This window comes from Tenebrio molitor, chromosome 8, assembly GCF_963966145.1.
Source record: "Tenebrio molitor chromosome 8, icTenMoli1.1, whole genome shotgun sequence".
NCBI classification, from domain to species: Eukaryota; Metazoa; Arthropoda; class Insecta; order Coleoptera; family Tenebrionidae; genus Tenebrio; species Tenebrio molitor.
The window spans coordinates 567962-593471 of record NC_091053.1 but is presented as its reverse complement, the minus strand read 5'-3'; the positions used below and the strand labels follow the sequence as shown (position 1 = coordinate 593471).

The following is a 25510-nucleotide window of genomic DNA, read 5'->3' as shown; positions in this document are numbered from 1 at the left end:
CGTCGTCAAGTAATTAATTACTTCTGTGCAGCTTCACTCGGCATCTTTTAATCTTGCTACCTAGTCGACAGTTTAAGAAAATGTCAGCAAAAAAGGAGAAGTTGTTAGATCTACTCGGAAAGTTACATTTTTCACAAGTGAAACTAGTTCTATTTAAATTTTTATAAAATGTGTAGCTATCTTTGTCCTACACATTAATTACCAATATGCGTCATCTTTCTCAAACTTGCAATTTTGCGCCGTTGCCATGACAATACAAGTTGCGACCCTGACTCTTAGTCTTTTCAAGTTGTAACGTTTCCTGACTGTGGGGTTAACAATATAAAAAACTGTCTCAATTGATTGATGATAATTTATACTAATCTAACAACATTAACTCTAACCGCTTGATCCAATCTGGATCCGGCCCTGTTCCTCTAACTTTCCGGAAGACACCTTCGAAGTTCTCTGTCTTGAATGATGAGTCATTCGTCTTTGAAACTCGACATCTCCTCAGTTCGCGACACAGGTGCGGACTCTGTCCATTCCTCGTGTTTTTAATTTATTTTTTTTTTCATGTATTTAATGTAAATTTCACTGTCGTGCATTGTTTTCATTACATTTTTTTGTTTCTGTTCCTGTGTCTTTGTCTCTTCTCCTTTGAGCGACAATACAAATTTCTATTATGTTGCCCTTTCTATTAAGCTAATTTGTTTAAGTGTCTCGTAATTGGTGTAATAACAGTAATTGTAGAGTCTGAACAATATTATAAGTAAGTGGATACCTTTGTTGAAACGCTCCATATTCAACTGGGAGCAAATACAAGAAATAACGACAGTTTTACACAGTTTCTAACGCAACAATTATAACGTAATTGCTTCGTCTCTTTTACGACCCCAACATAAACTTCTACATAGGTAAAATGTCATAATTACGCCGAGATCTTGAGGAATATTGACGCTAACAACACAGCACAGAGAGAGTGGTTGAAAAGTGTCGTCGTCTGGAAAAATTGAGGCAAAAATATTTAGGTTTCCAGGGCGCTGTTCTAACGAAGAGCACGAAATAATGAACAATTCCGTCACGTTCAAATGGACCGACAGTTTTCAGTTATTCTTTGAAAATAAATCAGTCAATTAAACGAGCAACTGAACTGTGAAAACAAGCTCATTTCAGTTCAAAAACGACATGTACAGTGTCACGATGCTGTAAAATACGATAGGTTTCGAAATTGCGCTAATGATTATTATGACGAACAACAATGGCCGCAACCTGAACCCGTCGTACATTGTTTATGTTTATTCCGGGGGTATAATCTGGATTGCGCATTAAACCATCCACTTTGCATTCAGAAGCCTTGACGGAAAGTTTAAATGGCGGCATTATGAGAATCGATGTATTGTAAATTCGGGTGCTTAAAGCTGTTCAGTGAAGCGGTTCCAACAAAATGATCGATGGTCCATTTACATAAAAATGTAGGCAGGGAATTGAATCGAACAAGGGCAATTGCACTCAGTGGCGGCGTTTTGCCACCCCCAGACATGCAACCGTCGCCAGAGCTATTTGTCACATTGCAGCCAACGGATTGAATTTCGATAGGGTGACATGTGTCAAATTTGCAACCCACAAGTGCGAAGAATGCAGAAACTCATCTAATTAATTTCAGAATGGTGTTGAGGAAAGAAGGCAACGCATGTACCAGATTAATCCAGGGAGTTTGGATTAACCGGCGAGGAATTACAATTTGACGGTAAATATAAATAAAGTTATCTGTAGATCTTTAGCCACTTTAAACAAACCCCCGGATAGACCTATTGTTTATTTTCTGAATGTCCCCGGAGGATGTCAAACAAACCCGAAAGGGTCATGCTTTGTTTAAGGAAATCATTTGAACTTGGTTCGCTTCAAGTAGCAGACTGAAGTGTGCGTCGAATCTCTCAGTAATGCACTCCAAGAGAAGAGACGATGTTGATTCTATTTTCCTTTTTTTACATATCGGTAAAGTAAACACGAGAAGGTGCCAGTTCGACGTTATGTTTTTATAAGCTCGTTCTTTATTATCTTACGTCTGCCCCAAATCAAAACAAAACCGGATTTTTCGGTTGTTACAAAAAAATCTTAAACTGACTCATGTGACTTTCATGACAATTGTGCCGAATTTGACAAAAAGGTTTTCTGTTGTCTATATTTTTTCTCAAGATTAAATTCTGTTTTGGTCAAAAATATGGTAATTGTTCACTTTAACTAGTTCTGGAATTTTTGCGTTTTTTCTGGCTAGACAGTCTCAGATCGTTTCCGACCATTCAAACCTTGTGAAAATGCCTTTTTTTTTCTCTTGTTGTGTTTCAAGGTCGCGTCAAGGTCGCGCCAGTGTCTTAGTATTCATTTACATAAGGTTTGAAAAGTGGGAAACGATCTACGAGGACGCCCTGAGGCTGTCTAGCCAGAAAAAACGCGAAAATTCCAGAAGTAGTTAAAGTGAACAATTACCAAAAAGGTAGTTAAAGTGAACAATTACCAAAAATATTTTATTTTTTTATTTTTATTTGCCATTCGAATCTCTGAGGTGATTTGTTTTTAATGAAAATGTTTATTTACTTCAAACGTCAGTAAAATATGACATTTTACTGCTGGATTGATAATGCTAAAGTGTCACTTCATTGCTATGGCATCTGACTAGCTGGCGAGCAGCAGCTAAAGTAAACTAGCTAAATCATTTGAAATTCCTAACTCAAATTTTAACAAATAATTCATAATGAAGTTCTTTTTTGCTCCTAAATCTCTCTTGGTATCTATAAAAATGTGATTTTGCTCACTTGAAAATTCAAATTATGTATTTTATATCTCATTTGTTGTCGGTTTTGGGTAAAATAAGTAGGCGTTGTGAAATAGATAATATATTTTTATTTACTTTTTCAACATCCATTCATTTCAAAAACGTCGCTTACAATATCAACGAATTATCATCATCGAAATCATACAAAATTTAGACTTGTACAATCCTCTAAACGACTAGTTGCAGCAAATTTCATCACAATTATATTTAATTCCTTACAATTATTACAACATAACTAAACTTAATGAAACATCCGAACGTAACAGTCTTTTAGGACACAGAAATGAACAGTAATAAGAGTAAGATATTTATTACAGTGAAGGATCTCACACAGCAACGGCCAGCTGAACTTTGCGTAACTGTAACAGAAAAGAAAGACGTTTAGAAACTTTGTCCGATACATCATTTGTCATTTTTGTGGTGCGGGAATTAAAAAAAGCACAAGAAACGGTGTAAGAACTTGCTCGCTGTGAAAAAACAAATCACTATGGAATAAACGACCACGTCGCAATTTTTCACATGTGGAAGTTGTTAAAAGTTTCCCAGGATAATTTGAGCAGATTGAGGAGAAGCAAAAATTTAGGAACATCTGAAATAAAGTGACAAGTTCAAATTTTGCTTGCATCAATTCTAACAATAAGAGTACTTTTGAACATCTCTCACGCTTTTTTAAAGCGTAGATTAATTGGAGCGTGTTGACAGCTAACCTAAAATTTCGAGGCAAAAAAATCTTTCTTTTTTGCTTCCTTTGCAATGTTTTACATTAAAAATAGAATAACCTAACGATTCCTATTCTCGAAGCAAATATCTAAGAGCACCCTTTGCTGAAAACAAACACGTTCATTTATGTCCCGATTAAACATAAATAAATGTCATTCCTGTCAAACCGCGGGAAATTCAAATTTTACACTATTCTAAACGGTTTCGTGACTATTTGTAAGAAATTTTACACTCCATAAAATAACATTGTATACAGTTTTGCTATATTAAACATGGTTTTTGATGTGAACGCGAATCGATTGATAAATATTTAATACACAAAAAATTCCACTTTCTTGTAAAATTCTGTAGCATAGTAAAATTTGCTAGTTGAACAGATTTCAAAATGAATCTATTTTTCATGGCTGAATCCCCAAGTGTAATGTTCCAACACGAGCATCCGAAAAATCCATCTCCGAGCGATTTCCTCTGTTTATGTTTCCCTTATTTACCCGACTCACCTCTCGCCGGCACCGGATCTTTAACGTTGTAAAGGCTGATCTGGACGTCCCTCTCGTAGAGATTCCCGATCCTCGCGACACACTTGAGCGTGAGTCTGCTCCCGTTGAAATGGGACGGGAACAGGGGAAACTCCAGCGACAATTCGCTAGACCAAAGCTCTTGAGCTGCGTGTTTGCGGGTCATGCACTTCTCGCACACCTGTGGTGATCAAGAAGAACAACTCTCAGACGTGCCCCGCACAACCCAAAGCCTCGGCAAAATGATTAGCGCCGCCGACAGAATTTATTAATTAGGCCGTAAATCGCGCTTTTCACGTCGCACCTTTCCTCGTAAATCCACCCCGGGGCTGATCGATTTTTTGGGAAAAATCAAGGTGTTGGCTGCGCCACTTTTATTGCCGCGATAATGGCCCCGGCGCAGATCTGGCCGGTTGCGAGATAAGAAGCGTTGCACCCTTTTACTTACGACGTTCCCCACTTATCTAATAAAGAGGTGAAATGGCGGGGTTCTCACCATGTGATCGTTGAGCATGAAGGTGAGGGTGGCGGCGGGCCGCGACGGCGGCGACGAACAGTTCGCTCGCAACACGTCACCGATGTCGTAGAAATTTTTATCGGTGTTGAGTGTCGGATGATGATCCGGTAGTACTGCAACAATCGAAGAGTAATCGTTTTGATGGACGTGAACAACAGGCTCTGACGGAAATTACAAGAAGTGGCGCTCGAACAATGGAAAAGAAAATCAAACGTCTGCTGCTGAACAGACAACACAAATCGTCCAAAATAAAAATAACACGATAAGAGCTTTCAAGGAAATGTCTCTCGTCCAAAGTGGATTCTCATTAGCATTAAATAAAAAATTATACTTATTTTGTCATCAAAAAGAAAATTACTTGATGGGATAAGTATACAGTAAATATGAGAAAATATAAAAAGCAAGGGAAAAATGAGTAAATCATATTAAGTCTTCAGCAGTATAGGAATGGACTCCTAAACCTACACCTAAAAGCAGCATTTCAATTTCTTCTTAATTTATTATGCCCTTCACTTGTTTAGCTCTCCATTTTGCTGTTGATGTACTTGTCTTGGTTACTTTTGGGACCAACAAATTCTCAACAAACTCCCACTTTCCCTTAGGCCCACCTGCTAACCCAAACCTAACCAATCGTGCGACATTATTCCGCACTTGCACTTATTAACAAACACAAATCTGCACTTACCAACGACCAACATATCTTTGGACACCGCCGCCGTAGAGAACAGAGGCGCATCTGTGGTCACTTCGCATGTAAACTTTCCGGAGAGGCTGAATCCCACTTCCCTCAGGACCACCTGCTTCTCGTTGGACTGCTTCAGCTGCAATCCAATTCGTGTTAGGGCGCTATTGTTACAAATAATGTGTCAAGGGTCGCCAGCGCACTTGTGTACTCTATAGAGCTCGGTGCACTATTTGTGCTAGAGAATAATGTCATATCGAGAGAAATAACGCTACGTAGGGTAAACTGACCGGTTTGTAGAACGCAGTTGGTGGGAGACAAAATTTGAAAGTAGACAGCTCGGAAGCTCGTGGGGCTTTAAAGACTGGAAGCTAAATCTATAGCTTATGTGTAGGGATAGTTCCGAAACAAATTGTCCAAAGATTGTCCTGTAGATACAACAGGACGTTTTTGAGTTGTGTATCTTTCTTACATCCAGTTCTACTCAAGATGGCAAGATGTTGGGAGAAAGTTGGAACAGTTTAAAAAAAAAATCGTACCATCGAGAAGTTACCAACACTATTCGAGTACGTTGGAGAGAGAATTAAGAGAACTCTTTTGATTACTATTTATCAACTACTTAATAGGTAAAACATGCACATTAAAAGTTGTTGAAAACAACACTAAACAACCAGGTTATGAGTGTCTTTCTTTCTCCCTAAATTTTGTTTCGGCAATGCCACGTAAGGTCAATGTCCTTACACGCTAATAACAAATTTGTTAATGTATTTTACACGGGAACGCTTCTGCCAGTGGCTGCTGTTCAAGAAAGAGTTGCGTAGCGGTGGAAATTTCAAGCAAAATTGAACAATATTAAGATAAATGTAGTTAAAACCTAACCTAAAAATTTGACGTCGCTAATGGAATAAACGCACAACTCGCGTCTTGCTCTAATCGCACATGTCAAAGCGAGATGCACAGTGGGACGGAGTTAATAAAATACGTACAAGAATCCAACAGCTTGTTTTATATTATGTTGAAAAGAGATAGCAATATTGTGTTGTATTGAAAAAAATCGCGTACACCTATTGTTTGCCTGCGTAATTTTGTTGTTTTGGCGTCTATTAACGTCATACTGTGACACTTACGTTATTCAAAAATGCCAATACCAAAAGTTTCTGAACAAGAAAAGTGGGAATTTAGTGCAGCCTATGCCACGTGGGCTAAATGCGGCGCCACGACCAAATATTTAGGTATATAATATTCAAATAAAATAATTTAAAAATTAAGACATAACCTGTCTTATAACTTTTGTCAAAATAACAGAAAAAGTCCGTATAACGATACAAAAACCTATAAAAATTGCTTACTATATTTAAATGGTGTACCCGATTTTTTTAATACAAGTGTATAATTTTAATTGTACATACCTAACTATTGTAAGACAATTTTAAATAATTCATTATTTACTAAATTCTAAATATAGTCCAATTTTTACCCTTTTGAGGTGACGTCACGATTTCCTTCCTCGCTTTCTCTTTATTGAAACGACAGAAACAGAAAAAAACAAAAAAAAAGGCACGTTTATTTATTGATGGTCACTTTGAGGTTATTTTATGCTTCTGTCCATTTGACAATTTTTAATTTCTTTCACTTATTACATTGATTATAAACATAACCTTTCGAAGCAATAGTCAACAAATTTGACACATTTATAGTTATTTATGATCAATTCAAATTTGTTTCTGATCCTAGCTCAAACATACGTAAAGTTACTAGATAATGACGTCATCGCAAAAGGGTAAAAATTGGACTATATGTACATCTTTGTGTAAAGCGTGCCACAATGACGTCATGACTCGTATGTCGATGTCGCTTCTCTTTGAGTCGTCTTTATAACATTTTTTTTTCTCGTGATATGCGAATTTCGACCGTTTCGAGGAATCTTATGTCTACCCAATGTAGTAAATTAAAATATATCTAAAGGTGGAAAAAGAAAGAAACCTTGAAGACTTGAAATTATTTGTACAATTTATTTTCTATGAATTTACATTTTGTGTAAAACAGACATTACTCCAAGTGGCGTTCCATCTTATTAACGTAACAGAAAGGCGTTTCATTGTAGTAAAATAATAACGTAAAAATTGTGACTGTTACAAAGTAGTGAATCGTCGTTATAAAATAACGAACGAGGAAATGAAAATAAGACTCTATCATAAATATTTTTTGTTTGGGAGTGAAAACATTGTAACGAATAATGAACAGCTCAAACAACGATTTTGTGAATGAAGTGGCGCCACACGTTTTTAATGCTATTGTTTCTCATAATCGCTCTTAATTAGAATGTTTTTAAATCGTACGATACATTGTGTACATGTTTGTATTCGTTTAAACCAGATAAAGGCAATACTAGTAATGATTCCTTCTTTGTATTGAATGGCACGTTTGAGATGCATAATCTTCTTTCCTAAGATGTAAACAAGTTCAGTACATTTGAATGGACTTATTTGAAGACGTTTGAAAATATATCTGTCAACAAAGAAAAATATCACACGAACAAGCGAAAGAATCTTGTTAGTGTACCTGCTAATTGCAAAAATGACAATTACAGTAGACACAGAGGGGAGAAAAATATAAATAGGTCTATTGTTGAAAATAAAATTTATAGAATTATGTTACGACCATAGATAAATGAGGAATTTAAAAGGAAATATACCGGGCCTTCAAATAAATATATATTTAGAGTAGGCGTAGGAGACATTCTAATTCTTTTAACAGTGTAAAGTAATTTTTGTAAAGTCTGTCTCAATTCTAAATTTCCACCAACACTGCATTCTACGTTGGAAATACAACCGGCAACACTGTTTGGTGAAAAATGCGTCAGATTGTATTTGTTAGATTATCTGTCAATTTCCGTTTTTACAACTCAAAATTTTAGAATAAAGGAAAAGAACGAAAACCTTTTCTAAAATGTCGCAAGTAAGTAGGTTGAAAATCAAATTCTAAAAGCAAAATAAACTTATGAACTAATTTTAATGTTTTCGAATTATGTTTATAAAATAATTATATTGCCAACTTTGGTTATAAGAACTCCCAATTTAGAAATATTCTTATTTTGCCAACATAATTCAACAGGTGGTGGAAATTTAGAATTGAGACAAACTATAGGTAACCAATTATTCTCCGGAGTTGCATAGTATGCATAGTAAGCTTTTTCCCAATTTCATATTGTCATATTCCGTGGAGGGAGAGTAGGGAGAATGCACTACAAAAATTAAAAATATTTTCTAACCTCATTTTATTTCGTTAAAATGTCAGGCGTTTCTTGTCCATTTTCTACGCTGTAAAAATGTTGCAAACAATTGAATTTCCATAGGTTGCTCTAAATATAAATTTATTTGAAGGCCCGTTATAAGTCCTTCATTAAAAGAATTGACGATAGGGAAAGAACAAAGTAACAAAATACATAATAGAACTTTTTTAAATATGTAAAATAAGAATCTGACGAATAAAGGAACTGGTTTCACATTTCCAGTTTTCTCTTTTCTTTTGATAACACTCAATCTTTAGAAATTAATTTGACCCTCGTTGCACTTTGTACCGCAAATAATCAATGAAGAGCTGCCCATCAGAATCCAAAAAACCTGCTGCCAAGGAGACTCTTGCGTCTTCACGTGAGGTTTATCGGTATTTATCGAGCAACCGAAAATTGTTTCTACACTCTTACCAAAGCCCCAACTGTGCTAGAGTGTTTAGAAAATTCTTCGCCAAGTTTAACACCTTGGACAAATTCTTAACCGTTTGATATGAAGATGCAAAATCGTTCCATAAAACTAGTTGGAAAAGAAACTACATATCACCATCATCGATCGAGTGTCCAAATTTAGATTGAGCTTTGATTTCAACACGATCATAACTGGACCTCGTTACGCTACAATCCCGGAAACTAATTGCTCCGGATTTATCCCAGAAAAATCCTTCTGCCACGTTACCCCAGTCGCTCCCGTTCTTTCATGCTTTATACTTACGTCGACATGTACTCCAGGGAAGGGAAATATTTTCGTGCTGGGATGTTCTTTAGGCGTGTACCTGTAGAACTCGTGGCGACCACGATACCACTTGACACAATAAAGTGGAGCATCTTCTAAGTCGTAGCTGCATCTGAGGGTCGAGTCCTCGCCCAGATGGACGATTTCGGGTTCTATCTCGAGAACTACATCCTTCAAGCTCGAAATGGCTGGAACAAAACTTACTACAATTTCATTACAACACAACCGAGTAAATAATCTTCCTAATTGTTTTTCAGCTCGTCTGTTTTCAAATTTAATTTAAATCTCTCAGATAAACTCTTCCAGATTAAAAAAAATTCGTAAGCGTTGACCTCCTTGCATACGCATGAGCCTCTAATCAAATTTTGAGTGGTTTTTAATGAATAAATTATTTTAAAGAATCCTAAAAGGGTTAAAGGCTATACACGTTTTATAATCAGATCAATATGCATTAGTATGCAAATTGAAAGAGTTGTTTTGTGACTTTTACGAAACTGGTTTATGTTAAAGAATTAAAATGTTCGTTGTGATTTTCTGCACTGCAACACATTATCCATTATTCATAAGACTTTTATTGATGTTTAGATCCTCGTTGTAACAGTTTATGAAAACAAATATATTTTTTATTCCCTCAAGTACAGTTCCTGTCGTGCCATTAAATGAAGACATTTAAACTTTTAGTTAGCAAAAATAAAATAGACTAAATGAATGCGTCAACTCCTCTAGGTAGTCATAATATTTTTTAAGTGAGATCTACAAAAGATTTCACAGTAATATAAATTAGATATAAATAAAATTGATGTCATAAGAATGATTTTTCTGAATAAATAAAATCCACTAGATATGATACATTTTTAGGGATTTTGAGGCAGCTCAGAGGACACCATTTTTTAACAAAGACAGTAATTTTTATGAAGAATGCAAGATCTTAAACATTTTATATGGGCTGTTCATTTAAATTTATACTCAATGTTTGAAGAGTCGATTGTGAATGTACCACACGTCCGTCTCCAAAGTAAAAGCACAAACAATGCAAAAAGTGAGGTTAGATTTAAACAGCTTATCCGTGATCTGCAATCCGTGGTGTGTTCACAATCGACTCTTCAGCACCTACTTGAGGATACATTTAAATGAACACCCGTTATAATAAAAGAATGTTCAAAAATATTTGTAGTCAAGTATATTTTCTTCATGACCTGTCAAACCATAGATGTCATTTGTTCATAGATCAAGCAATTGTCCCAATTATTTCTTTTGCAAAAAACAACCGTTTTTAGAACTAACCAAAAATTGATGAGTTAATAATGTATGAATAGTAAATTAATAAAATGTTTAGGTTATACATCTGAAGGAAATATCAAAGCGTACAACAAAAAGACGACTGCGTTTGTAAAAGAGAGAGAAAACCACGGCCTGCTTGATCACAAAGTACTTAGAAGCGTTTATTTTCACTTCAAAGGTTAAAAGCAACGAATGATCCTAAACTAACCTTGTGCCCTTGTGGCTCACAATTCGACAGTTATAAAAAATCTGTCCAAGAAGAAGGGGTCCAGAAACAAATTACGAATAACGAGGAAGGAAAATGAATGCGACTTTTTGGTAAAAGTTAAATAACTGAAGATTTGTCAAAATCATTGTATTTTATTAAATGTCGATGGGACAATGAAAAGTTTAACACATTACACGCTGCGGAAGCTCTTTTACGTCCTTGGAGTTTTTAAATAACCTCGGCTACGCTTACGCGCGCCTCGGCCATTTAAAAACACCTCGCACATAAAAGTAAACTTTCGCAGCTTGTAATGTAAATAACTATTTTGTAATTATTTTTTTATATTTATTGATTGCGTCTGAATGCATAAAGGAAACAACGGAATATGTTACCTATGCAAAACAACAGAGTTAGATAAGCTATGAATTATGAAGAGAAACGACAAACAAACGCTTTGCCTCAAGCACAAAATCTTGTCGCACCGGTTCTGACAGTAATATGATCAGTTTGTATTTGATTGCTAAATCCAAGAGAATGGTCTTTACAAAGCAATCGTATTGCCATTTGTAATCACTCTATGTCAAATAGAAGATAACGAAACAACGTATGTGTTGTGTTGTTAAATTTTCCAGTTTTTAGTAAAAAAGTAAGTGTCTTTTAGCAACATAGAATTAGTATGTGACAGGTGTAGGTTCGACCAGTGAAATTAAGCAAGATCGCACGTGGTTATTGTTTGAATGGGTGACCACCATATGAAACCATGTACCGTTGTAACTTCAATACGAAAAATAAATCCGGCCTCGATGCTGTACCCCCTTTTTAAGTTTGAATGTAGGGTTGTACGCTTTAACGAGTTAAAATGTTTAAGTTTGAGGTTAAGGTAAAGTGGTTAGAGAGCCAAATAGACCAAGAAATTTAACTTGGTACAATAAACGATGTTCAAAGCTACATAAATTTAAGCGTACCAACAAATTACAATTTCATCGCAACAAGTAATGAACATTTTTCAAAGTATTAGCTAGAAGAGCGTTCATATGAAAAGCATTAAAATGATGAGTGGAGAAGCGAGGAGCTAAAAAGGCAATTAATCTACTCGTACATCTGCTAACCGTTTCTAAATTAAAAGAATTGTTACACTTTTCAAACTTATCACAATAAATAAATACAGCGGAAGTCTAAATGACAATCTGGTCAAGAATGCTTTAAAAAAAATTTACAAACGTATGTCCAGGATAAACTGGATTTTTATTTAGACACCCGATATAATAAAAAATGTTTCCGAAAGTCTTATAATATGGCAAAATATCCGCATTCAAATGAAATCCTGGGCTGGGAAGGCGCTGGAAACTGTCAATTGTGCTTTTTTAAAGCGTAGATTAATTGGAGCATGTTGACAGCTAACCTAAAATTTAGAGCCAAAAAAATCTTTCTTTGCAATGTTTTACATTAAAAATAGAATAACGTAACGATTCCTATTCTGGAAGCAAATATTTAAGGAGACCCTTTGCTGAAAACAAACATGTTCAATTATGTCCCGATTAAACATGAATAAATATCATTCCTGTCAAACCGCGGGAAATTTAAACTTTACACTGTTCTAAATGGTTTAATTTTTCCAGCCCAGGATTTTATTTGAACGCGCGATATAACCTGGTGGTAAGCAAAATTAAGATTTTTTTAATAAATGAGTTTTTATTATGACTGTAAAAATGATTAGCGCACTTGTTATAATAGATTTCGTTTTGCGGGATCCTTCATCCCCTAATTTCGGCATCCATTCGGCATTTTCCTCAAATACATCACTCCAAACATAAAACTGCAATACAGCTCCGCATCAGATCCGGAATCTAAACGAAACCGTTCTAAGCCGCCTATCGTAAAAGATATTCCCTTTTCGAATTGTATTTCACATGAGAGGTAACGCCATTGTCAACATTGCAGCGGCCCATTTGCAATTCATGTTAATCCTTCATCTGGAAAACCCTCTGCCGGATATGTCTTTATTGTATCAGCGTCGCACTTTTCCCGTTTTAACACAAATTGGATCCCTCCTTTCGATAACAACAACCAAACAAAGACTAATTAAGGGCGCTGGGACTTCGTCGCCAAAAGAACGCACTCCTCTTCGTTATGGCGACGTCGATGAATTATTTCTTCCGGGCGATGCCGAACAATGTTGTCTTTCAATTTGCGATCAAAGCGAACTGATTGGGTTTTATCGGAGCCGGCTCATTAATTAATTTGTTTCGGCTGTCATATCGGCAAATTGGTCCTTAGAGGCAATTCGATAATTGGAGGGAAAAAAGGTTAATTGATGGTAAGTCTCCGGGTGTTGTTCTTCGGGGCTTAATGGAATTTTATTAACAAGATGGTATAATGGAGTGGGTTTAATTTATCATTCAGGTGCTGACAGAGGTCCTGTTTAAATAAATTTTGGCTTTCACTGGGACAAAATTAAAGGACTTGCATTAGGACGGCCGGTTGGACGAGCTGCGAGCTTTTTACATAGTTACGTACAAAGGCGGTGTCGCTTAGTGAAACCGGCAGTTCGTTGAAATATAGCCGCAGAGGTTTTTCTTTATGTTAAAAAATACAACAAATTTTATTCGGAACGTTGGATTTGTTTACAGGGGCCAAATGGCAGGACACCATCAATTAAAAGAAACTGCACTGCAGCCAAAAATTTACAACACAAAGGACGAGCCACAAATAAATTCCGGTAGCTTTTTACGTGCGTCAACTCACAATTCTTACTTACAAAATTAAACTAACACAAGATATGAAAATGAGAAAAATGAAAAACAGAACATTCAGATCTGTCGAAGAGATTAGTTCATTGTTTGACCGTTGGCGCTGCATGCGCGTTGTTCTTTTCACAACAGACGATACCTACTAATTAATTTAGAGCGCAAAATCTTATTTCTTCAAGAATATCTTGTGGTTTCTGAAGTAACGCAGTTCTAACCTAACATCGACAATATGTTTGACAGATGTTTTAATTGTGCTATAAAAATATGAGAGAAGACATAACCTGTACTCTCGACGAAACTGGGAACTAACAATAAGTGAACTGTCAGACTAGAGCTAAGATAAAAATGTTTAATAAATACATCTGTAAAATATAGTGCCCCTTAATCATGGTTAAATATTTTCCCTAAAATTAAAATAAAAAATATTTGCTTGTAAAAAAATTGTATTTTATATAAAAGGCACACAATGATTCAATTAAACTACGTGATAAAAAAAATAGTTCTACTGGCTCACGCTTTAACCGCCAGCATTGCATGCAACTATATTGATAAGAAATGTAAATATTTGTATTTTAAAATTTTATCCGTCATGTTCGTTTCTTTCTTGACACACCGAGAAGAGAACTCGTTGTAATCGTTTCTGTTAAATCTGATAGACGTGGGTCTGATGTGGGTTTAGGTTTGATATTCAAATATTTACGAAATACATCACACAATGTAACGACCGTTCAAAAAATTGTGTGTTCAATGTGTTTTTAATTGGTGTGCTTTGACATTTCTTTCATATACACAACAACGAGAGTTTACTTGGTTTTGTTGTGAGACGCTAATAAATTAATTATTTCATTTACATTAAAATAATGATCAAGTGAGGTTATGTATCTGCAAAATTTGTAAAAGAGAGAGAAAACCCGCTTGACCACAAATTTTTAAACGCTTGTTATAAAATTATCCGACACGCAGATAAAAGAAAAGAAAATACTGTAGGAGGGTGGTTCGTTATTTATTGTTTCTGACATAACAAAGTATTAAAAAAAATCTACGATGAATTAGGATTAAAATAATTGTGAAAAGATGTTTAGCTACAATATAATTATTTTTGAAGCAAGAAATCGAAATTACTTGTTTTTTGCACAATTTCTGGAGTTGATTTGATGTAAATATTTTGAAATTTCGTCCTGAAAGATAAACAACAAGAGCCCTACGACCGTCAGAGTAAAAATTAAAATTACAATTAGTCACATGAGTTGTCACTAATTGGAGAAGCGTGAAAATGCAGCTCACATTAATTAAAAGTTGAATAATCGACTTGCTAAATGCACATTTGACAAACTCCATAATAACAAATTATAATCCAAAATCAGACAAGCGAAATAACAGACAAAACCGTATATTTTCCACTCCGATGACTATCCGAGTTTCTCGATGAATTTTCGTATAATTCCGAATTTTACTATCAACAATTATCTCGTTTCTCTGTTCCGGACACCGCCATTCACCTCTCCAAGTGACAAATCAGGTCTTTGACAGATTATTGAAACGTCCATTAAACAAATCTAAAACAGAAGCCGATTTGTTTGTTGTAGTCGCTTTAGTAAAACAGCTCGGCTCTCCTTTATTATTTTTCTGCACTCTCTCCGGAATTAGTTTGTTGAGAATGTCACATAAATCAAACTATTCGATGCGACTTCTGTTGGTCTTGTGCTAATTTGAAACATGTGCCATTGGCAACAGAGTTGCGTGTATCTTTTTTTCACTTTTGAAACTTTCTGATTTATGATCTCCGATTGAAATATCGTTGTATTTTTCTCGTGAAAACATTAAACTCTGATAGGTGGATGCAAAAGCGTCGACTGTAAAGCTTCCACCAACAACAACAATCCGTGATCGCTAAGAGCAAAATGGCTTTAAACTGTAATTTTCCAATGGGCGTTTCAAATTTAAAAAAAAAGGGAGAGAAATTAAAAAATATTAGATATTATAATAAAACAACTAATGCGCGTTTCGATGAACGGTCTTTTCTAAAAGTGTATAAAACGTGATTTTTTTTTAACTAAGTCTCAGCTAAGACTTTCGAGCCTAATATCTCGGTTATTTGCCAAAGAATTTTTATGAAATTTAAAATGCAAATATTTTAGACCGTGAAGGTTCAATTAGTAATAATAAAATTACCTCAAGTTAAAAAATGTAATTTTAACACATGTTTCCTTTATCGAAAATGATGCGCGATTATTTTTAGATTGTTAAACATTAAAAAATAGGGGTCTACACAAACAATTAAGTAAATCACTTGTCTGATTCAACGAAAAGATTAGATTTTGTCGTTAAAAATTTAATGTAAAATTTGAAGGTATTTGAGCAGTTACCTTTTGAAACAATTGATGATTAATTGCCAAGCAACATTTTGTACACCCTTTAAAGTCTGTCAAAATTGGGCGCGCTTTATTAGAAACGTCAAATTGTGAAAATTTATTAAAATACTTTAAAAATAAACTACAGCGGCAGAAATTTCAATATTGTTGAAAAAGGAAAAAAAAAATGCCTATGGAGAGTGTCGTAAAAACTTCAATGACACAGTTCGTTTTCTTGTGGAACAGTATCCAAATGTAGGCTTTACAAAATGTAAGGTTAAGAAAGTCGTCAATTTATTTGAAGACACAGGAAGCGTACGTGAACTAAATTACCTTGCTAAAATATCCCGATCGTGTTTTAGTCCTTTATGGAAGAATTAAAGCACCCAGTATAATAAATTACGTCCAAATGTTGTCTTTAACTTTGTAAGTATTTGTAAGGTTAGCAAGATAAACGTCAAATATGACACCTGCGGTTCTGCGAAAAGGGATGACCAAAATTCTGCAAAATTGCGCGTTTGTTTCATACGCGTCTACGTTTTTGCATTTGCAGCCACGTTTAACACAGTTTTTTGCTTTTTTCCTGCAAACCAGACGTCTTTCAAGGACGAGTTTTTCCCTACAGTATTTTTTATTGACGATCAATTTTTTATGTAAATCTTAATTGATTCCACATTTTAAAAAGGCATGTAAAAGTTACGTTTTTAAGACTTGGGTGATTGCATTAATGGAATTTTGTTCTTCATCGTCTAAAATATCTGCATTTTAAATTTCACAAAAATCCGCTGGAAAATAACTGAGTTATTAGGCTCGAAAGTCTCAGCTGAGACACCTGTATACAGGGTGTAATCGAAATACACGGAATAATTTTAACCACGAGCTACTAGTTTCATGTAGAACTCGGAAAAAATATTTAAAAAATTCTATGTCAATAATAAATTGACATTTAATTTTTGAGGTACAATTTTTTATAGTTGCTTTTAGTCTTCTCCGTTGTCCCACAATCTCGTAGGTAAAATTTCAGCACATTTTTAAAATACACCTTGTATATCATGTTTAATAAAAGGTAGAATTTTTAGAATTTAGAATTTTTTAAATATTTTTTCCGAGTTCTACATGAAGCCAGTAGCTCGTGGTTAAAATTATTCCGTGTATTTCGATTACACCCTGTATTACATTACAGCACATTACAAAGGAATAAAGAATGTCGATTACACTCACACAAACCCTCACAGTATCATGTAATTTGTGTTCAGGTATTTTTTCCAAAAGCTTTTATTTTTTCGACACACCTAACATTCTGATAGGTTTTTATTTTTATTTCCCTCGTTTACATGGAAAGTTCGTCGTTGTTGTTGAAAATGTAGCATGTATTTTCCCTCGTGGTTCGTACTCATCCCTTTCCATCGACAATAGCAGATAATAAGCCGACTTCGTGTAAAATATTTTCAAAAATAATTTATAAAGAGAAATAATGAAAATTAAATGGACACCTTGATGCTCACAACTACAACACTTGATTAATTTTCTTATAATCTATTCATTTTGATTGTGACCACTCCCTAGTAACTTTTCAGTTGCTATGTTATTGATAGGGAATTTTAGATAACACTAAATCCAGTCGCAGTTGGTAACTCTCGGAGGCGCCATTTTGACAGAAACGTCACGCTCATAGAAGACAGAACAGAGAACGACTTGCGCAAACGTTTTTCGACGTACACTGTGCGCATATTAAAATTGAGTTTTGATACGAAATTTTAGAATTCAAAAAGAAAATGCCACGTCGTCTTCTCGAAGTTGGGACCAAACGGTTAATATTGACTTGTTTCGAGACATTTATTGAAGCCAACGGGAAAACAACTCACAAAGACGAACATCACCAATAAAGATAACTCTATTTGTGCTTTTGTAAATCTGTAAATCATTTTTTTGAACTTTCTGTCTGATTAGTTTTTATCTGAAAATATTTGTATTAATCATTGCTAATTGAAAGTTCTGATTACCTACTTTAGTTTAGTAATTAATAATGTTGTTGTGAGGTTAATGAAATTTTTTATAGATTTTTCAACAACGTGTTCAGCGGTTTCGATGATATTATGCCGAATATAATTTGTTTATTGTTGGTTGGTGAACTGGTGTAAAGCTTTTTGCTCCAGTAGACTAAAACCAAAAACGCACCCCTGAAAATACAAGGCGAACAAAAAATGCGGTGGTGTCTTTTTCCCTCAAAATTTCACAGTCTGCCTCCCTTGAAAGTGCAAGAACAAAAACAATGAATTCAGCCACGCATATCGACAATGCACACCTCGGATAGAGCACTATCGCATTCCGTTGCAATATTTTCCGCTCGATTAAAACCACCATTAAACCAAAATGTGGCTCATAAACTTCCCGACATTTATTTATGCGAAATGTGCAACATTTCATTTACATTTTGTAGCATTGTGGTTGTGCCTATACGTTCGACCGAAGTAAAGCCATTTCGAGTGACTGTGTGGGCTGATTGACTCGTGACACCATCTCAGTGGAGCGGAAGCGAGTATAGCGCCCCGAAGTGGTTCTACCTACATTACTCACCCCGTTAGCGCACAATGAAAATTTAATTTACGAGGGAAGAACGGCAAACCCTTGTGGAACATCTGGAGGTAATACACAGACAAAAGAGGAGTTCGAATCTTGCATTTATTATTACACTAACACTAGAATGTTTTCTAAATAAACACAGTTGTCTCCTATCCGTACCCAGCCGCCATCTTAGGTGGTCCACCCTGTTTCGACAAATTCGTTTGTCAATCAGCCGGAGTGCACTGCCGGGCTAGTTGGTAATTATTTCCGCGAGATGCAAAAGAATCCAGAAAACGGAAAGATTAAGTAATTAAAATTAAGCGTTTTGCTCGGGTTTAAATCCTCTCTCGCGAAACAAAGCTGGAGATTTAATTGCCGGAGAGAAAATGTTTTTTACATCAGATATCATTTTATTTATTCTGTAGTAACACGACAGCTGCAGTTTATCAACGGGACCAGAATTGCGATTCGAATTTTTAATGCAAATTTCACTGCCAATTTGGAAATCATCAATAATACAGGTGGGCCGTAATTAAAACTGCCAATTCAGAAATCAGGATGGAATTAAAACGCTAATGCAACCGTTCAGATTCGGATTCAAAGGCTTTCGCTGGACCGATGAAAGAGAAATATCGGGATGGCGGTTCGTCAATTTGGCCACAACGGTAATTTTACGTACTCGGAAGCGGACGAAAAGTAACTCTTTTTCGGATGCACTTTTTCGGACGGTAAATTTAATTTTGCCCGAAAAAGTGTAGTATCGTTTATTTCTGATGCTATTTGGTGCATAATAAGAAAATGAACGTTCAGATAATCGATGGCAACAACGTGATGAAGAAATGCCTAATACAACAGTGAAATTCATGAATAATAATGTCCAATACGCCGCCGGACATTAGTAATTATATTGCAAATAGTAAATTTCCCATTTTATTGGCAAGCTGATAAAAAATACTATAAAAAAAATTGTTAATATGTATTTATTAATAAATTTATCTATTTGAAAAAAGTAGATACAAAATAAATTTGTAATTTTTGCAATGATGTTTTTTTGCTTTGTGCTGATGCCTAAAAAATGTAATGCCAAAATGTGCCTTTTGGTCCTCGCCTGTTTTTGAGCCTCGGCTAGAAATCCCAGACTCGGACGAAAAAGATGCACTTTTTGGCCTTGACACACAAATAACTATTTGAGCCTTGTCTCGCACCCATCCAAGCATTGACCTCGCCCGGCGTTGCTTAGCTTCTCCGATCGAATGAAATTGGCGTTTTGAATGTGCCGCCATTTACCGCTGCATCGTTATCGTTATTTCTTGAAGAGAAAAAGCGGCTGGTTCGAGAATTGGTGGTGTTCCAATTAGCCACGTCCGCTAATCCGCGTTCCCTCCCAACGAAAATACTCCAGAAGGAAACGGCTCAAGAATGTTTGCATTTATCGCAAAGTTAATAAACAGGATCTCCCTCCTTAATTATTCGATTGAGGGCGCAACAAAATCAACTGAAAGCTGAACCTTGGTGGCGCTCGAAATTGGCCCAACAAAACAGATTAATCTCCACTCCCGAATTTAATATTCTCTGTGTGACGGAAAGTTTTTATATAAATTTGTAAATTACGAAAAGTCGTCGTTTTGTTTTGTTAAGAACACAAAAGGGAACAAAAGTGGTTTGTGCCTGTCCGCGGCCAAATGTCCGTTGTTTGCCGTTGCTGAATAATTTAGAGGGAGCGTATAATTGGGGCGTACTTTTGTCTATTTTATAGGGTTTTTATTTGCTAGTGGAGCATTCAAGCGAATTTGTGTAAACGAGTCGATAACCTTTGTATGTTATCGGGTTGTTGTAAACGCGGTGGAATTACAGAACGCAAACAACACGAGGTCACAATTTGTTTTCAAAACTACCAACAAATTTTAATTGCGTCAATATTAGAACAACAAAGTTAAAAATAAAAGCAGGGCTGAGAACCACAGTTCAGTCTTGTTGAATTCCAACAGGAAGCAAGAGTTACCAATTTATCTCGAATTTACGACACAAATGAGCAAAACTTTTTATTTTTTAATATTAAGAAAACTCTCTTCCTTACAGCATTTGATTAATATTCCTCTCAGTTGCTTCCTTGTTAATTTCGTAAATATTAACTATCCGTTCTTTGGCACTTTTTCTTCACAGCACTGGTATTTCTCTAGTAGATGCTTCTATAAAACTTCTTTGACAAATTTATATTTAATGAACTCTTTCTAAATGGAATTTTTCAGTACTTCACAAACAAAGCACAAAGGAGTCTTTGCAAATAACATGATTTATATCCAATAGATTCAAGACTGTTTCAATTGCACCTCAGGAAATTGCACTCAAAGAATGTTCCTGTTTTTTGTTAATAAAATAGGTCATGTGTTATGTCACATTCAGAAGGACTATCAACAAGTCAGTTCTTAAGGAAATGCGATATTTTATCCTTTTTGGGGAATTGTAAAACTTTTTACTGTCGGTCTTTTGGGTACATAAACTTTATTAATGTTTTGACATGATATACAATTTTTTTCATACAACTAAAATTATAGTTAAGCTTCTCATAGCCATCTAGGAATATGCGTGAAAAAAAAGTTTTGAAATAGTTGTCTTGATTTTAGCAATTCTGTACAATCACTACAAGTGAAGAGAATGAGAACATTTTGAAAATTAACTATCTAAAATGATTTTTTGCTTTTTTTAACTTTATAAAAATTAGAAAACGAGAAAACTGTCACTTAATGTTGGAGCCGGACTTTGCTGATGATTATGACAGCCATTTTACAAAAATATAATTTAGAAAAATATGCATTTACACTATTTTCGTATTTTCGATGCCAAGACATTTTCGAAATTCTATTCTTTAGCAAAAAGCTATCAGAAAAAAATCTTTTTTCAAATTTCTAGACCCCAGTATCCCATTCAGATTTTTTTTTATCTTTCGGTAGCTTCAAATATTTGTTAATCCATACACTAAATCTTAAGTAAAAAATCTGACTTAAAACACTCGACAACATCCACTTAAGACGTGCAGATGCGATTGCTTCACACTTTGATTTATATTCCAAAAGAAATAAATTTTCCAAATTTTGAAAAAATTACTTGGATCATCAATAATCAAGATTGGACTTACAGCAAAACAACTGACGTGTCGTGAATGACATTTTAATTTTGGAAAAATAATTTGAGTTGGCAACAACATTAATCTAAAATCCATTTATTTTATCTTTGTTAATTATTTATTAATTTAATTTTAAAAATAAATACAACAAATTTCTGTTTTAATTAAATGAAATTGTCTACATTGTATTAATAATTCCAGATGAAAAATGAAAAATTCATCTACTTTACGGAAATAAGTTAATACATACATTTGTTGTTCGTTATTACCATTTCAAAAAATAATTTCAAACAAGTTTTTGTTCCTAAAAAAAATATCAATGTTATTTCTGTTTCCATTTATGTTTTGATTTGATACTGCCAGTCAAAACAATTGACTTAGATTAATAAAAACAACACGATTTCTGTTAGTTTTATCGGACAAATATAAAAATTGTTTGACATCCCGAACGAACCATAAAATATTCCTCCCACTCAAGAAACCGCTCTGGTCCAAAACTGTAAAACTTTCTTACCCTTCGGCAAAGTAACCACCAGCGCGTATACCAGGATCAGTCCTACACCTTGTAACATTGTCCACCACCACCTAAAGCCACATGCACAGCATCCTAGAGATCAGCCGTCACTGGCGAGCACGTAAACAGCGGCCATGCAGACGTTCTCTTCGGCGACGACGTTCCCGCTAAGCGTCTCGACGCTTCCGTCAGCGGAGAGGAGACGCGCTGGACCGAGTGAAGAGTGGATGTAGCAAATCTCCGACGGAGGGTTGCGCAAGCGTCCACCCTCACCGGGTGCAGTCGCTGTTTACAATACGACGAAACACCCCCGGGGCCAATGCATATGATTACCGGCAATTATCAACTTTGACATCTATTTACATGCGAATCTGCACTCGGACCGGACGGTAATCAATGCTAAGCCCTTGCCATAACAGTTTTAATACTGAGTTGGGGGTTTTATTGGGGCGGTTAATGCCGACGAAGGTCCCGAATATCCGAACGCCACCTATAAACGATTTTGTTGCAACTTGCCGAGCCGTAAACTTCACGAAACGAACGTCTTTTATTAGGGGTGGCGATTATGTTGTGTTCCGGTTAAGGTTGAGGGGTTGAGTGCCTAATTGATTTATTCCGCTGAAGACTCGGACGGACTTCGCGACAACATGCGACTGCTTTACGTGCTTCTCCACGAGCATAAATCCACATTTTATTCCCCCAGAGTGAGGACACTGTTCCCCTACTAACCACCCTTCAATTAAAACTTCCGACATGTTTCAATTAGTTCCATACAATAAACCTATTCCATTTTACTCCTAAACACTAAAACTAAGCGGCCATCGATGAATTATTAAAAGCGATTGTTTTACTGGTTGACTACATTATTAAACAAGTCTGTCCGAAGGGTACGAAACTCTAAACAGGAACACCGAAATCGCACAATCCGTGTAATAAATTGACTTGATGAATCCACAGCATCAATAGTATCAATAGAAATAGAAAAAAAGAAAGAATATGTAGAAGAAATAAATATCAAAATTAGAACAGTAAACAATTCTAACCGAAAGAAAAAGTGCTAAACAAAGGGCTTATGACAATAGTTAGAAGCTAAAGTCGAAACATGTGCTCAAAAGTTAGGTTAGGATCTCGTTAAGAAGTGACATTTTTAACTAAATTTATTTAATATTTATGTAAGTAATGTGAGTACCAGGTTACCAAAAGGGTTTCTAATTAGAGCAGAGGGCTGCATGTTTGGAAACATTGAATACAAAACCTCTTAATTTGATGAAAGTCGCAGCGATGTGTAATCTGTCAAATTTTAGGTTAGGTGCTGGATGTGTTTTTTATGTTGAAAGCATTAAATGCACACCAAGACAATTTTAAAATGATAGAAGATGTTGAAAATGTTGACCACCTTCATCGATACATTTTATATTTCTGCATTTCGACTAATTATGCAATCATAAAAAAAAATGTTATTTTTATGAACACCATCGTGAGATAGTAAAAGCGAATCTTGTGTGAAAACAGTTGATTTATTATAATTCCACAGGAAACGAAATTCAACTCAAAAAAGACTGACATCTGTCAAAAAAGGCATCATCGCCATGATCCCTTTTTCGCTCAATCCTATTTTATCAAAGAGCCAATTGGCAACTTGATCGCGATTAATATGAAAGAACGAGGAGAGGAAAGATAGAAGACGAGTTTGTGAAATTCTAATGATCATTTTTCGGTTAATCCAAGGCTTGAATATTTACTGAACCTGATACGTTAGTTTGTGAACAAAGACGAGTTAGATGACAGTGTGATTGTCGCGCGAATGAATGAAGCAAAAAAATTTAATTAACTAATTAATATTGTTGAACTTAGAGGCAGAGAACAATGAAGCGAGTTGCTGTCGAATGTCGAATTTGTGACAGTGATGGCTCCGTACAGAAAGAATCATAAACTCAACCACGTGGTTTGGAAGTTGAGAGCGAAACTGACGCTATTGGTGATGAAATTTCACGAGAAAACTCAGGAGAAACAGGAGTGATAATCTGATGCACAAAGTACTTATTGAAAACGAGAAGCAAATAGAAGAGTTTTTTCACAGTTCGGAGATTTTACAACGAATACACGAACGATGTGCAAGGGAAACATTGCGAAGGTGATGGTATCAGTGGAAAAATGTTAAAACAAACGTAGAAGGTAATGGCAAAAACTATCGCGAGGTCAAATAAAATCCTGGGCTGGGAAGGCGTTGGAAACCGTCAATAACTGTTGTGGTTTTTTACAACGTAGATTAATTGGAGCATGTTGACAGCTAACCTAAAATTTAGAGACAAAAAATCTTTTTTTTTTCTTTCTTTGCAATGTTTTACATTAAAAATAGACTAAGTTAACGGTTCCTATTGTCGAAGCAAATATCTAAGGGCACCCTTTGCTGAAAACAAACATGTTCATTATTTCCCGATTAAACATAAACAAATGTCATTCGTGTCAAACGGCGGGAAATTCAAACTTTACACTGTTCTAAACGGTTTAATTTTTTCAAGGCCTACTCAGCCCAGGATTTCATTTGAACGCGCGATATTTTGGTCACATTTCCATAGAGATTGTAGCTAAATAATTTGTATGTTTTTCTTATACAGAGTGTAACAGAAATAAGTGCATTAATTTTAACTGGTAATAGAACTCATCAAGAGGAACAACTTTTCTCTCTGCCATTTTGGCGAAAAACGTTGCGTAATGGCTTAAAAAAGTAGGAAAGATTTTCCTTAAACCGTCCATATCTCCAAAACCTAAAAACGTGAAACAGCCAGATTCTTACGAAGGCGTTAAAACACGTTTTCTGGATGAAAATGGACGTTTTTTTCATAGTAACGCTGATCTCAATTAGCCATTGTAGTATTTAGTGACGTAGGTCTATTTTAGTGAAAAATATCTCCAATTTTTTTTGGAATTAAAGATGGTTTTTCGGCAAAATGGTAGATAGAAAAGTTGTTCCTTTTGACGAGTTCTATGAGCAGTTAAAATTAATGCACCTATTTCTGTTACACCCTGTATGATGTCATTTTGACCCTTGAAAGTGCAATTTGTTGGCTTTGTTATTATTGATTCTCTTAAATTAAGTTACGTTCCTCACACTGTATTTTGGATGTGGGGCAATTAATAAGAGAAATGAAAAAATAAATGTAAGCAAAAAGCGAAAAAACAGTAATCTGGTATCGAAGAATAAAAGAATAAATGGATTTGCAGTTTTAATGACCACTCACTAAAAAAGCTCGTATCTCGTGGAGCGTCACATATTTTCCGAAGCCGGACACCCTTTCCCTTATTTAGGGCCAATATCGGACGCCAGAAGCAGCGACATGGCCGTCCGCCGACAAAGAAGTGCACTACAACAAACAACAAGACCGAAATTAATCTTAAACCTAGCTCAACAACAATAGGAAGAAGGAGGAAAACAC

The 25510-nt window shown here is 35.4% G+C and overlaps 1 protein-coding gene and 1 long non-coding RNA gene across 3 annotated transcripts; one reads left to right on the top strand and one right to left on the bottom strand.

Moving 5' to 3' along the window:
* Nucleotides 1-2860: 2860 nt before the first annotated feature.
* LOC138136627 (uncharacterized) lies at nucleotides 2861-22404 on the bottom strand. Of its 2 annotated transcripts, XM_069055862.1 has the most exons (6): nucleotides 22074-22403; nucleotides 9260-9468; nucleotides 5256-5391; nucleotides 4550-4683; nucleotides 4036-4234; nucleotides 2861-3174 (listed from the first exon to the last, which is right to left on the bottom strand). In XM_069055862.1, the coding sequence occupies exons 1-6, from the start codon at nucleotides 22129-22131 to the stop codon at nucleotides 3086-3088; spliced, it is 825 nt and encodes a 274-aa protein (XP_068911963.1). In that variant the 5' UTR covers nucleotides 22132-22403; the 3' UTR covers nucleotides 2861-3085. The 2 variants fall into 2 exon arrangements, with proteins under 2 accessions (XP_068911963.1, XP_068911964.1); XM_069055863.1 differs by lacking the exon at nucleotides 4036-4234 and having other exon boundaries at nucleotides 22074-22404.
* Nucleotides 22405-22498: 94 nt separating this feature from the next.
* LOC138136628 (uncharacterized) lies at nucleotides 22499-25291 on the top strand. Its single transcript, XR_011161373.1, has 2 exons — nucleotides 22499-23245; nucleotides 23378-25291. It is a non-coding gene; the product is annotated as an uncharacterized lncRNA (long non-coding RNA).
* Nucleotides 25292-25510: the final 219 nt, after the last annotated feature.

Bases quoted from the DNA above. Each gene is read 5' to 3' on its own strand.
- LOC138136627 (XM_069055862.1), bottom strand. From the start codon at position 22,131: ATGTTACAAGGTGTAGGACTGATCCTGGTATACGCGCTGGTGGTTACT. The intron at 5,392-9,259 runs GTAAGTATAAAG...ATTGGATTGCAG, and splicing joins TCCCTGGAGTACATGTCGAC to CTGAAGCAGTCCAACGAGAA. The intron at 3,175-4,035 runs GTGAGTCGGGTA...TTTCTGTTACAG, and splicing joins AGATCCGGTGCCGGCGAGAG to TTACGCAAAGTTCAGCTGGC.